General features: G+C 42.9%; 1 protein-coding gene across 4 annotated transcripts in view; it reads right to left on the bottom strand.

Annotated features, from left to right (window-relative positions):
* The window catches only part of LOC144681626 (POC1 centriolar protein homolog A-like), a 142,870-nt gene that overhangs the window by 71,327 nt on the left and 57,027 nt on the right, over nt 1–14,516 (bottom strand). For all 4 annotated transcript variants that reach the window (XR_013576812.1, XM_078543401.1, XM_078543402.1 and 1 more), the window contains exon 9: nt 12,684–12,833. Coding sequence is in view for 3 of the 4 variants with exons in the window: in XM_078543401.1 (XP_078399527.1) it covers nt 12,684–12,833 (150 nt within the window). In the remaining variant the exon portion in view is untranslated. The remainder of the gene's footprint in view (nt 1–12,683; nt 12,834–14,516) is intronic.

The raw sequence follows: 14,516 nt of genomic DNA, 5'->3' as shown, positions 1-14,516 counted from the left end.
TGGTGGCGCAGAGCCAATCGCGGGCGGCGGTCAGCTCTGCGACCACCACCACCCCCTCCCGCCAAACCCACCCGCCGACTGAAAAATTCAGGCCGTTGTTAAACTAATTCATCATGAGCAATTATATTTGTCAACTTGTTCCTTACTTCTTTGGTGGAGTCAGTTGGTCATAATGTACTTTCTATCTATACACATGGAGACCTTGTCATTGTACTCCTGGACTGAAACACTACACATCATTATATGAAGAGCAGTTAAAGGTGTCTTTTTAAAGTTATGATCAAACAGGAATGAGCCTTTGTCTTAGTGGTGGCAGTCCCATCTCCGACTCGAGAGCTGCAGGTATGGAACCCAACTCCTGACATTCTCGGTGAGTGGAATGCTCCAGCTCTGAATTCTTGGTTGACATCCAGTGGGATACTTTCATCCGGTGAGCAGAGGTGGCACCCCTCATTGTTTGGATTCTGGAGTCCATAAAACCCTTCTGTAATGTCGAACAAACCACCCTATCATCTGGCATGGTTACGCCCATGGAAGAAGCATTCACATGGTAGCCTGTCAGATTGTTAATAAGCTTACCAGCCTTTGTCCTCCAGGGGAAGAATGTGTAGATACAAAAGCAGCCATTTATGGATTGATCCCAAATGACAAATTAAAAAACTCATCAACATCACAGGCTATATTCAGTATAATAGGAGCAAATTGTCTTGCGAAGTCCATCGGTATAATAAAATTTCAGTTAATGGTTAAAGTAATTCTGCCCTTATATAACTTGCGAGTGTTGGTTCTCTCTAACTTATGCAACTTGGAAGAATCAGTTCACGTGAATACAATTTAGTCCTTTCATTATTTTATAAATCTTGATCAAGTTACCTGATTCTATGCTTTTCTAACGTATACAGAACCAGCTCTTTGAGCCTATCTGGCTAACGGAGGTGTTTTACACTGAGAATTAATCTTATGGCCTTTCTCTGCACACTTTCAAAGCCTCAGTATCCCCACCATGTGGAGAAACCAAAACCAGACACATGGAAGACAGACAAAAAGACAAACAGAAATGCAGATGGAGAGAGGCAGACAGAGCGATTTGTGATTATATAATGTCTTTCATAACCTCAGGAAATTTTAAAAACAGCCAATTGTAAGAAATGGTAGTTTAGAATATCATAATCAGCAGGTTTAGGGTTGTGAACCTCTAGCAGAAAGTTGGATCTCTTTCCCTCTATCTTTGGGAAAAAAAAGTTCTGAGTAGCCAGGGGCAGAGGTAAACAGAGATAATACCAAGGAGAATGGTGCTCTCAGGGGTTTCATGTCATGGTCTCCTGACACAAGCCTCCATGCTGAAATTGCTAAGTTGACAGGATGGAGTCTTGTACCCTTTTACCAAGGGAAACAGGAAAGGGAGGGCAAACAAATCCAGAGCTCCCTGGTTGAAAAAGGGGATAGAAATTGAGATAAAGAAGAAAAAACGTGCTTATGACAGGTGTTAAGTAGAAAATACAATTGAGAACCAAGCGGGATACAGAAGGTTCAGATGGGAAATGAAAAAGCAAATAAGAGAAGCAAAGAGGGATTATGAGAAAGGACTGGCAGCTAACAAAGGGGAATCCCAAAACCTTCTTTTGGCAAACAGTACAAGGGTGGTAAAAGGAGGAGGAGGGCCAATTAGGGACCTAAAAGGGGATTTACACATGGAGGCAGGGGGCATGGCTGAGTTGTTAAATAAATACTTTAAGAAAACATAAGAAATAGGAACAGGAGTAGACCATTCAGCCCCTCGAGCCTGTTCCGCCATTCAATAAGATCATGGCTGATCTTCTTGTGTTTCGATTTCCACATTCCCATCTAACTCCGATAACCTTTGATTCCCTTGCCTAATAAGAATTTGTCTTTACCAAGAAAGCAGATGCTACCGAGGTCACGGTAATAAAGGAGGAATCTCTGTCACTAGAAGGGTTCAAAACTGATAAGGAGGAAGTGTTGGATAAACTGTCGGTACTTAACGTTGACAAGGCACTGGGGCCGGACGAGATGCATCCAAGGATATTGAAGGAAGTGAGAGGGGAAATTGCAGGGGCGCTAGCCATAATCTTTCAGTCTTCCCTCGACCCAGGGGAGCTGCCAGATGACTGGAGAATTGCAAACATTATGCCCTTGATCAAAAAAGGCTGTAAGGAAAAGCCCAGCAATTACATGCCAGTCAGTTTAACTTCAGTGGTGGGGGAGCTTCTAGAAGCAATTATTCGGGATGGAATCAATAGTCACATGGAAAAATGTGGGTTAAGAAGAGCCAGCATGGATTCCTAAAGGAAAAATCATGTTTAACTAATGCTGGAGTTTTTTGAAGATGTAACAGAGAGGATAGATGAGGGTAATGCTGTTGATGTGGTGTACATGGACTTTCAAAAGGTATTCGATAAAATGCTACACAACAGACTTGTGAGAAAAGTTGTAGCTCATGGAATAAAAGGGACAGGAGTAACATGGATACAAAATTGGCTGAGTATTAGGAAACAGAGGGTAATGGTCAATGGATATTTTCAGGCTAGAAGAAGGGTTGTAGTGGAGTTCCCCAGGGGTTGGTATTGGGACTCTTCCTTTTCCTGACATATATTAATGAGCTAGGCCTTGGTATGGAGGGGACAATTTCAAAGTTTGTGCACAGTATGAAACTTGGAAGCATTGTAAACTGTGAGGAGGACAGTATAGAACTTCAAAACGGCATAGGCAAGTTGGTGGAGTGGGCAGATAGGTGGCAGACGAATGTTCAATGCGGAGAAGTGAGAGGTGATGCATTCTGGTAGGAACAACATGGAGAGGCAATATAAAGTAAGGGGTACAATTCTTAAGGGTGTGTTGGAGCAGAGGGGCCTGGTGTATATGTGCATAGATCATTGAAGGTAGCAGGACAGGTGGAGAGAGCAGTTAATAAAGCATACAGTATCCTGGGCTTTATAAATCGGGGCATAGAGTACAAGAGCAGGGGGGTTATGATGAGCTTATATAAGACACTAGTTAGACCTCAGCTGGAGTATTGTGTACAATTCTGGGTGCCACACTATAGGAAGGATGTGGATGCATTAGCAGAGTACAGAAGAGGTTTACAAGAATGGTTGCAGAGATGAGAAACTTCAGTTGTGAAGAAAGGTTGGAGAGGTTGGGACTGTTCTCCTTGGAGATGAGAAGTCTAAGAGGAGACTTGATAGAGGTTTAAAATCATGAGGGGGCTGGATAGAGTAGATAAGGAGAAACTGTTCCCACTCAAAGGGATTGAGAATGAGGGGGCACAAATTTAATGTGATTTGCAAAAGAAGCAAATGTGATGTGAGAAAAAACTTTTTCACACAGCGAGTGGTTCGGGTCTGGAATGCACTGCCTGGAAGTGTGGTGGAGGCAGTTCAATTGAGGCATTGAGGAGGGCATTAGATAATTATTTAAATAGAAGCAATGTGCAGGGTTCAGGGAAAAGGCAGGAGAATGGCAGTAAGTCATAAAGCTCATTTGGAGAGCCGGTGCAGATACAATGGGCCGAATGGCCTTCTTCTGCATCGTAACAATTCTGCAATTCTGTGAAGTGTCTGGCAGGAGTTTAAAAAAATGGCACCCACTATGAGATAAGCTGAAAGGTGACCTCGAGGCAAGGTGATGGACGGTGGGGGAGTTGGTACCTGGTCATCAGTAACTGGGGATCGAGCAAGAGATTGACATGGGGTAGGCTCCCAGACCTTGAAATAAACTGTATAAACAAGCGCTCAGAGGGGAAACAGCAGCCTTCTTCAAACGAGGACACTTCACTAGAGGACAGAAGGCTACCATCCCCAGCTACAGAGATCAACACTCAATCTGCATCATCCGTCCATTCATCCTCCAGGATCTGTAAACCATTCTCACATGTCACAAATCATATGCTTTTCCTGTTTATTTATCTGATGCATCATATTTAAACTTATGCTTCAAAATAAGCTATTCTAAAATCACATGAGCTCAATCCTCTTTTTGGGTAATCTGAGACTCCTAAACTCAAACCTTACACAATGAAATACTTCGAAGTATAGTCACTGTTGTAATGTAGGTAGAGATGCTACTTACAGTCCTTGGAAGCAGAAATGGGCTGATTTTTTTTTTGTTCTTTCTTGGAATGTGGGTGCCACTGGCAAGGTCAGCATTAACTGCCCATCCCTTGAGCAGGTGGTGATGAGTTGCCTTTTTGAATGACTGCTGTCTAGGTGGTATAGGTATATTCACACTGCTGTTTGAGAGAAAGTTCTAGGATTTTGACCCAGTGACAGGGAAGGATGGCGATATAATTCCAAGTCAATATGGTGTGACTTGGGGAGGAACTTGCATATGGTGATGCACCCACGTCGATATTAGTAGTCAATGGCAAACGATGGTGGGCTTGGGGTGAGGGTTTGCAAATGTTATAGTCACACAACTATAGTGGAATTCTACCCTGGTTGCAAATCACAGAATCACTGACAAGGTCCCACATAGTGGCTGGTCAGTAAAATGAGATCTCATGGGATACATGGGAAGGTGGCAGGTTTAATCCAAAATTGGCTCAGTGACAGAAAACAAAGGGTAATGGTTGATGAATGTTTTTGCGAATGGGAAAAAGTTTCCAGTGGTGTTTCCAGGGCTCAGTGACAGGGCCATTGCTGTCTGTTGTACATACGAATGATTTAGACATAAATGCGGGAGGCATGTTTGGGAAATTTACAATGACACAAAAATTGGCCATGTAGTTGATAGAGAAGGGGATAACTGTCGACTCCAGAATTACATCAATGGTTTGGTTGAGTAGGCAGAGAAGTGGCAAATGGAATTCAATCCGGAAAAGTGTTAGGTAATGCAATTGGGGAGGGCAAACAAAGCAAGGAAATACTCAATAAACGGAAAGTTATTGAGGGGGGTTGAGGGAGTGAGAGGCCTTGGAGTGCATGACCACAGGTCCTTGAAGGTGGCAGGACAGGTGGACAAGGTGGTCAAGAAAGCATATGGAATACTTTCCTTTATTGGGCGAGGTGTTGAATACAAAAGCAGGGATGTAATGATGGAACTGTATAAAATGCTGGTTAGGCCACAGCTGAAATTTAATGTACAGTTTTGGTCACCATATTACAGGAAGGACATAATTGCTCCAGAGTGCAGAGGGGATTTACAAGAACGTTGCCAGGGCTTGAAAATTGCAGCTATAAGGAGAGATTGGATAGGCTAGGGTTGTTTTTCTTAGAACAGAGGAGGCTAAGGGGTGACCTAATTGAGGTGTAGAAAATTATGAGGGGCCTAGATAGGGTAGACAGGAAAGACTTGTTTCCCCTAGCTTAGGGGTCAATTACCAGGGGCCATAGATTTAAAGTGATTGGTAGAAGGATTAGAGGGGACATGAGGAAAAACCTTTTCACACAGAGGATGGTGGGAGCCTGGAATTCACTGCCTTAGTTGGTAGGATGGGGCTGAAACACTCAACTCATTTAGAAGGTACCTGGATCTGCATCTGAAGTGCTGTAACCTGCAAGACTACAGACCAGGTGCTGGAAAGTGGGATTAAAATGAGTGGCTTGTTTCTTTTTACTCTTTTTGGTTGGTGCAGACACGATGGGCTGAATGGCCTCTTTTTGTACGGTAACTTTTCTATGGTTCTATTGCATCATATGATTGCATAATTAGAAGTCTGTATACACTAACTTTATCTGTGAATGCTAACTTCTGTCAAAATATAGTAAACTGTTTAAGTCAGCAGTAATCCTCTTATGATCAGTCAATACAAATATTACATCATTCTACTTTGCTATAGTTACTGAATTGTATTGCCGGAAAAGTATCTGCAGATGTGCAGACATTAGTCTACTGCATACAGTTTCAAAAAGGAAGTCAAAGACTGATTACAGGAAAACACAGTCAAGATTTTAAGTAACCGACGTTAGGCATGGGCACAGGAAGCATGGACAATTCACATCCATGCTCCTTTCTGGAATACTGCAGTAGATTTCCTCCTATAAAGGTCAGAAATAACGTGCTGAAGATTTAGATTATTTAAGCGACAGGATACTGTTCACATAAAGACGCCAATGAGTAAGCGTCACGAAATTAAAATGACGAGCAAATACAAGTGGAAAGAAGTTGATGTTCTCCTGACACTACTAGTTCAAAAGGGAGCCATCTTGTGGAGGTCCTGAAAAACTCTGGTACAGGAAAAGGGCATTAAGGAAACTGCAACTGAAAAGCAGGTTCATGCAATGCCAAATTAGCCAAAATTCTAATCATTCTCTGAATGTCCACGAAATAACAGGTCTTCAGATCACAAATGCTGACATCTTACAGTTTATTATTAATTAAGAATTACTGATCAAGAGACTGTGGCACTGAGATTGCACAGTGGTTCCACCAGTTTCAGCAGTAGGAGTCCCATGAAAATTGCTAAGAACCAGTTGCATCACATTTTCAGGAGTGTCTGTAAAGCAATGTAAACTGTGGAACTTCTGTTCACCTGTTACAAGACATATGATGGCAAGGGGTATGAATTCCATAAACCAGGAAGGAAAGAAAAAAAAAGTATGAGCGGCATGGTCATGGCAGTTAGGATGCTGAGTAGCTGGTTTCCCTAAAGGCGGAAGAAGGGCTGTCTTGCTGGGGTGCAACCCCTTAAGAAATATAATTTTTAAAAATGCTGCAAGTCGACAAGATAGGCCCATTGATAGGGTCAGAAAGGGGCCTGATCAAATACCGACTTGCTCTTGCATCCATTTGACACATGTAAATGAGGTGCCCCCTTGCCAACTCCTCAAATACTGGCATTTATCAGATGGTTGGATGGTAATGGAGTGCAATTTTTGTGTAACTATGCTATCATGTGTATCTAACAGGTCGATGTGATGCATCTAGTATGTGGGTGAAGAGAGTTAGCACGGTTCCTGCTTTTTGTGTGCTACATTGCTTCTCATTTTCAGCCTACACCTTGAGCCAGCAGAAATGCGAAAAGGAGAGCCAAATGCACAAGTCTCTCCCTGTCAGTAAACAGCCTCACCATCAGCAAGTCCTCTGCTGTGCCTCCTTGTGGTAACACACAGACATTAGGTACCTCGTAGCCCCAAGTTAAAGCTTCTCAGCAAATCGGAGGAGCTTTGGCCCCTGGACATGCCGTGTGCAGGCCCACTGGTGTGTGGATATGTCTGGCACTCATGAACCAAAGTCCCTAGCTATGAGCGAATAGCTCTGTTGCCTTCTGGATACCTCAGGTTAAGAGTTAAAGGTTAAGGGAGTAAATCCCGGCAAAAAAATCTGGAGTGGGGCCTAAGGGCAGACTAATATCTAATTATGTTATCTTCCCGGTAACTCCTGCAACCAAGCCGGTGCCAAATGTGGTATTCCACATTTCTTTGGGCCCAAGGTGATGTTTGTTGCAGCCCAAGGTCTCCATAAAATTTACCCAGGTTTGTGCCCTGGGGAGGCCACTCTAGTTTTACTTAGGAGCATTAACACAACACAGGAAACAGCAGTTACAAATGGTAAGTCCAACTTGATTGGCGTCGAGACCATGGGCTGTCTGCAACAGTGGGGGGGGGGCCATCTCAAGTTGGGCAGCCCCTGACTAGTAAGGTGCTGACCCACCACAGTCCACCTTCTTCAATGGGTGCCAGGGACTTTGAATTTCTCCACAACAAGTGGACCAAATTTATTGCACCAGGCAAACAAACAAGAAGAAATAGGATGTGAACTCTTCGATTGGTAAGCTGGAATGTAAGGACCATGTGAATGGAGCTGACAGACGAATTGCAGCTGGTTGGTAATGTGTGCAAGACAGCTGTGATTGACATGGAAATTGAGAGGATGAACATTGACATAGCTTCTCTACAAGAGACAAGGCTCACCAAGAGTGCATCACTCAATGAAAAACATTCCTCGTTCATCTGCCCGGAAAAGAGTGCAGCGGACACTCATGAGCTTCACTGTAAGGGACTCACTACTTTCAATGATAGAACACCACCCCCTCCGCCCCCCACAAATGGTTCAGAATGTATTCGCTCTATTCACCTCTCAACTCAACAAGGGCTAGTTAACCTCATGAGTGTCTATGCTCCAAAGCTGTGCTGCACTACAGAGATAAAAGATCAGTTCTATGAGAAGTTTGACATTGCTAAGAGCAGAATCCCTAAGACAGAACGCCTTTATATACTGGCGGATCTCGATGCAAGAGCGGACACGGACCATGAGACATGGCCCTCCTGTCTTGGATATCATGGTACAGGAAAGATAAATGTAAATGGACAGAGGCTACTTGAGCTTTGCTGCTACTTTGAGCGCTGTGTAACTAACACTTTTTTGGTAAAAAAACCATGCCACAAGTTGTCCTGGAGACTTCCAGGGTCAGAATATTGGCACCAGCTGGGCCTGATCATCACCAGATGTGACTCTCTCAACAGCATTCTCAACACCTTCAGCTACCACAGTGTTCACTGCGATACAGGTTGCTCCCTGATGTGCACCAGGGTTAGGATGCAACCCTGGAAGTCCTTTTCATTTAAAGCAGAAAGGTTGTCCTCGTATCAAAGTCAGCCATGCTGTCTATCATATAAGAACCAAAGTGTTCCTTAACTCAACTGAGCAGGCGCTCTCCAGCATTTCCACACAGGGTGCAGAGGCAGAGTGGAACATTCTTCAAGACATTATTTATGATACTACACTCTCAACATATTGGAAGCAAGAGCAGAAAAATCCTGAGTGGTTCAAGACTAACATCGCTGTAATGGAACCTGTCACTGAAGTCAAGGTCCGCTCTCATTAATTACAAGAGATATCAGTGCGAGAAGACTAGGATACACCAAGAGCTGCTTGAAGCAAAGTCTAACAGGCACAATGCCAATAACTACTGGTTACAACTTTTCCAAAATATCCAGATGTCCTTCAACACAGGCAACACTTGGGGCATGGACGATGGGATCAAACAGGCAACAGGTCCATCAGGAGGATAACAGTTCCATTGAAAAAAGGGCGGGAGGTCATCGCTGACTGCAATAAACAGTTGGAGAGATAGGTGGAACACTAACTTTAATTGTAGTTAAGGGAGAACATGTTCACTGAGGAAGCTCTGGACAACATAGAGACCCTGCCTATCATGGAAGAGCTGAATGTCAAACCCACAGTGGAAGAGCTTAGCAAAGCTATTGACTTGTTTGCCATTGGCAAAGCTCCAGGTAATGATGTTATACCACTTGAACTCATCAAGCATGGCAAAGAGGCACTCCTGCAGCATCCGCACAAACTTCTCTGTCCCTGATGGAGGGAGGGGGCAATGCCCAGGAATATGTGTGATGCAAAGGTTGTGATACTGTACAAGAACAAAGACAAGTGAAGCGATTGCAACAATTATCGAGGTTTCCCAAGATATTCAGCAGAGAGATAAGTACTTGCCTACAATTGTCAGACTGTAGACTCTGGCTGAACGCATCTATTCCAAATCTCAATCAGGTTTCAGAACGGGAAATTCTACAATCAATGTGATCTTCTCCATCCGGCAGCTGCACAAGAAATGCTGTGAACAAAGGAGATCACTATATATTGCCTTCATTGATCTCACCAAGGCATTCGACCATGTGTGCAGAGTCTGTTTATTTAAGCTGCTGAAAATATTGGCTGCCTGCCAATGCTGCTCAGTGTGATCTCCCCTTCCATGACAAACTAATGAGTAAGGTCAGTTAGGGCAGGGCAACACTGGAACCCCCTGAAATCCACAGTGGGGTCAAACAGGGTTGCATTCCGGTGCCGACACTCTTTGGCATATTCTTTTTTTTGCTGCTGTTATATGCCTTCAGTTTATCTATAGAACAGCAATCTGTTACAGCCTTGCCCACTTGAGATTCAAGACAAAAGTGTGCCAAATCATCAAAGAGTTGCTGAATGCCCATAATGCCACACTAACATTTCATACCAAGGAGCACTTTCAACAGCAAATAGACAGACTCTCTCGTGCACGTAAAGAGTTCAGTTTGATCATCAGCATCAGGAAGACAAAATGTTATTGTCCAGGATGTTGCCATTCTCAATCAGCATTGAGAACGTGATGCTGGAGGTTGTTGATAGTTTCACACTTTGAGGCTCTACATCACCAGCAATCTGTCACTTGATGCCGAAATCATCGCAAAAGCTGCAACTGTTACGCAGAAGCTGAGTAAGAGAGCATGGAACGACAGCAACCTGACCGAGAACACCAAACTGAAAGCCTGCCAAGTCTGCATTCTCAGTTCACTCCTCTACACTGGCGAGACCTGGACAATATTATGCTAGATAGGACAAAAGACTGAACAGTTTCCACCTTCACTGTCTCAGACATATCCTTGACATCCCTTGACAGGACAAGGTAACTTCGAGGTCCTGGAGCATGCTAATTCCATCAGCATACATTCATTACAAAGCTAACAATATCTGCGCTGGCTTGGCCAGGTCCATTGGAAGAATGATAGCTGTACATCAAAAGGCCTGTAAGGTGAATTGGCCACTGGATCATGACCTGCTGGATGTCCATACCTCCACACAAGGACAGCTGTAAGTTAGGATATTGGCACTGACAATGGGAGACAGTTGGTGACAGCCATAACCTCTGGAGCCTGACTGTTTGGAGGGGAATTGGAAGAGGCAAGGAGAAATGGAAAACTCAGCTAGCTGAGAGAAAACAAAGGCCAGCAAATTCTGCACCTTCTCAGCCGACTGCCTTCATCTGCAACAAATGTGGCAGAAGCTGCAATACCAGAGGGTATACTGAGCTACACCAGCTAAGGTTTAACACAAAGTTGACCACCAAGGCGTAAACCATCATCACACGAGACAAAGGGTGTCAAAGCAAAATAAGTTGGTATCATAATGCGAGAAATTTCTGGGCCACTTGTGTGCACATTATTATTCTCTTTCACGCACATTATTCCGTTTCTTTCATTCCAAAATTTGAATAGTAATCACAATCTGAGAGAGTTTTTTTTCCCTTACCAACACACTAGTGGATGGGGGAGAGCATCCAGTAGCACATAGGTACCGTGTAATTTTAACTCCATAGTGTATGTCTTTTGGTCCCTCCAGGTTCACCGCCCAGAAGTCAGCCTGATTGGCAAGCTTGGTTTACAATTGGACAGGGAGGACTCCAGAGGAGACCACTAAACCAGGCAGGACCGATCCTGGAGGGTGGGACCATCCTAAAGGGCAGTGGGGTCTGATTGTAGGAATGCTTGAGAGGCCGAGAACAAAGCACTCCTGCTCCTCCTGGCACACAAGGAGTGCTGTGAAGCCTGGGAAATCCAGCTCCTAACAGTTAAATCTGCAAAGCAGCTTAAGTCCGAGGCTTCCAGCCTTATCAATATATTTCAAATGCCAACCAGCATTGTGTGTGTAGTTTGGCTGCTTGTCACTCTTCCCATCTCAGTAAGCCAAAGCCAAAATTGGAATTTTTGCTCACTTAAATACCCATCTGCCCACCCATGGTAAATTATCCCGCCAGATCTCATAGGCTCAGTAAACTTGGAAGTCACCCACACCAAGTTTAATTTTTTTCCCCAAAAGATTCCAGACTATTAAGTTGTGCCTTATAGAAACAAACGTGTTTACGTTTGCTCGTCCATACTTATCATTGATCAAATTGAATTAGTGGGTAGGTGCAATGTAACTACTCAGAAGGCAAAATAAAGTACACACAAATTGTAATAAATAAGTCACAATTTTTGAAACATCTATACTCTACAGGAATCAGAGATATTGGAAGGGTTAAGGCATTGAGCAGTAATGAAGTAGAGATGTAAATATTTGAAGTAATTTCTCTCAAACAGGAAAATGCAAATAATTGTAACATGTATACAAAAACAAAATACTGCAGATGCTAGGAATCTGAAATAAAAACAGAAAATGCTGGAAATATTCAGCAAGTCAGGCAGCATCTAGGCAGAGAAACACTGTAGAACTGTGACCTAACTGCCAAACTCCTGACATTACACTAGAAGGGAAGGTTATTGATGAAGCAGCTGAAGATCACAAGGATATTTCCAGGAATTCCCGCAGAAATGTTCTAGGCTATGATAGTTGGCCTCTGACCGCCAAATCAGATATGAATCCAGCCAAAGTCAGCATTTTCTTCCCTTTCCCCCCATGATCTTAATATTGGGGATGTAACATTGAGAGATGCCACATTGAGAAGTGTCACATTTGCTGGTGAAAAACAGTTTAAACAGCAGTAGCAGCTTGACTTTCTGGCACTTTGGTATTGCGTTTCAGAGGGGTGCCGAGCCTGCAACTCCCAACATGCAGCCACAGGAGCCCCAAGGTGAACTTGCGGACTAATTTTCACCAGGTCTCTCATACCTGGCATAGGCACATCCAGCAAATTTACTTTGGAACTGCTGCCAGTTGTGCAAGACAGTCAAAGCCAGTGGTCTTTGCGCGCCATTAAACACAATATAAAAAAAGGTTTTACTGGAAGAACTGCACTGGAGTATTCATCAGTATTTGTGCATTGATCACACATGTCAGTGCATTTCTAGGAACTTGTGTGTGTGTAAATACAATACCTGTTTCACTCAAAAAAATAGAAAAGCAAACTTCTCAGTATTCAAATGAAAGGTGAAACAATGTATTTACACAAGGTATTTTGTGAAGAAGGTGTAAGTACCATAAAGAGAATATTATGTAAATCAAATAGAACTTACCTCCACCGCATGTGACTTTGAAGTATTCTCCGGTAACCGAGAAGGACCATCAGAATTCTTCAGCATACAATTAACAGTCATTGGTCGAGATTGATTTTTCAACATTTCCCCATAATCTTCAGCATCAAAATTAGTCTTCCATACCATAACCTGAAAAATGTATTAAATAAGTTTAGCAAGATGTTGACTACCACATACTTATAAATTTGAGGACATCACATTACACTATTTATTTAAAACAAGTTCAAAAATAAACCAGCTCAATTTAAAGCTATTATTTTTGCTTTTTTAGTGAGATGAGGATTCAAAACTGAACTAGGAAGAAAAGAACTTGCATTTATACAGCATCTTTCATGACAGAAGGACATCTCAATGTGTTTTGCAGCCAATGATTTACTTCTGAAGTGTGGTTACCCTTGTAGGGAAAAGTAGCAGTCAATGTACACATAGCAAGGCCCCACAAACAGTAATAATATTAGGAACTAAATAAATTGTTTTAGTAGTTTCCTCCCTGCAAAACCATGTTGCTGCTTCCCAAATCTGTGCCCATCTTTAACTGGAACTCCATGTTTGAATCCCTCCAATCAGGTTTCCTCCCTGTCACAGTACCGAAATGGCTCTTATCGAAGTGACAAATAACATCCCATACAAGTGCGACAAGTACTTCTCGACAAGTTTATAGCGTTTGACATGGTTGATCACACAATCTTTCTCCAATGCCGCTCCACTGTAACCCAACTGGGTGGGGCAGAAATCACCTGGTTTCATTCTTATCCATCTAATTGTAGGCAGAGAATTACCCGCAATAATTTATTTTACCATTCCTGCACTATTACCTCTGGTATCCCTTAAGGATCCATCCTCAGTCCCCGCCAATTCTCATCTATATGCTGTCTGCTCGGCCATATCATTAGAAAACTCCGTTTCTTCTGAGCTTCAGCCTATATCTCTTGTCCTTCATTGTAGCCTTAATAGTAATATTCTTTCCTCCAAGTCAGAAGGTCCATAGGTACAAGCCCCTCTCCAGGGATTTGAATACATAATCTCAACTGTTCAGTGCAGTACTGAGGCAGAGTTGCACTGAGGTGTTGTCTTTCAAGTGGGATATTAAAATAAGGCCTTGTTTCTACCCTCTCAGGTGGACATAAAAGATCTCATGACATGATTTGAAGAAAAGCAGGAGAGTTCTCCCAGTTTTCTGGCCAATATTTCCCCTCAAACAACAAAGTCAGAATATTTGGTGATTTAATTTATTGCATTTGTGGGACCTTGTGTATAAAATGGCCACCACATTTACCAAGATTACAATACTTGCTAAACTTCAAAAGGACTTCACTGGCAGTAAAGTTGCTTGGGACACTGTGGGGATATCTTGAACATTATACAAATGTAAGATCTTTTTAAAGTTTTTTCTCCATTCTTGGGTATCTCAGTGTCCTGACTTCTTACTATCCCCTACCAACCACCCAGCCTCAAGTCTAATCCTGCTCTAAATTCCACCTCTGACTGCTTCTAGCCTCCAGCGTCATAGTCTTCTCCGGTGCTGATCCAATTATTCACCACTTCATATTCCATTAACCTGAAGACTAAACTGTCTTGCCTCACCTCGCCATGGGAGACTGACCTATAACCAAATAATTTTGCTGAAGTCTTGTAATAGCAAATGAGTCACAATCTTTTAAAGTTAGAATTCCACATTACACAACTCTTAAAATGTAGAAGCATACCATAAGGCTACATAATTTTTAACTGTGACACAGAATGTATGTTATGCTCAACTGCTACACAGAAAATTCTTTCAGGGTGAGATTCTTGGGTCCAAGCTAGCCTATT

This window comes from Cetorhinus maximus, chromosome 6 (assembly GCF_964194155.1).
Source record: "Cetorhinus maximus chromosome 6, sCetMax3.hap1.1, whole genome shotgun sequence".
NCBI classification, from domain to species: Eukaryota; Metazoa; Chordata; class Chondrichthyes; order Lamniformes; family Cetorhinidae; genus Cetorhinus; species Cetorhinus maximus.
The sequence above is the reverse complement of the archived record's forward strand: the minus strand, read 5'-3'. Positions and strand labels throughout refer to the sequence as shown.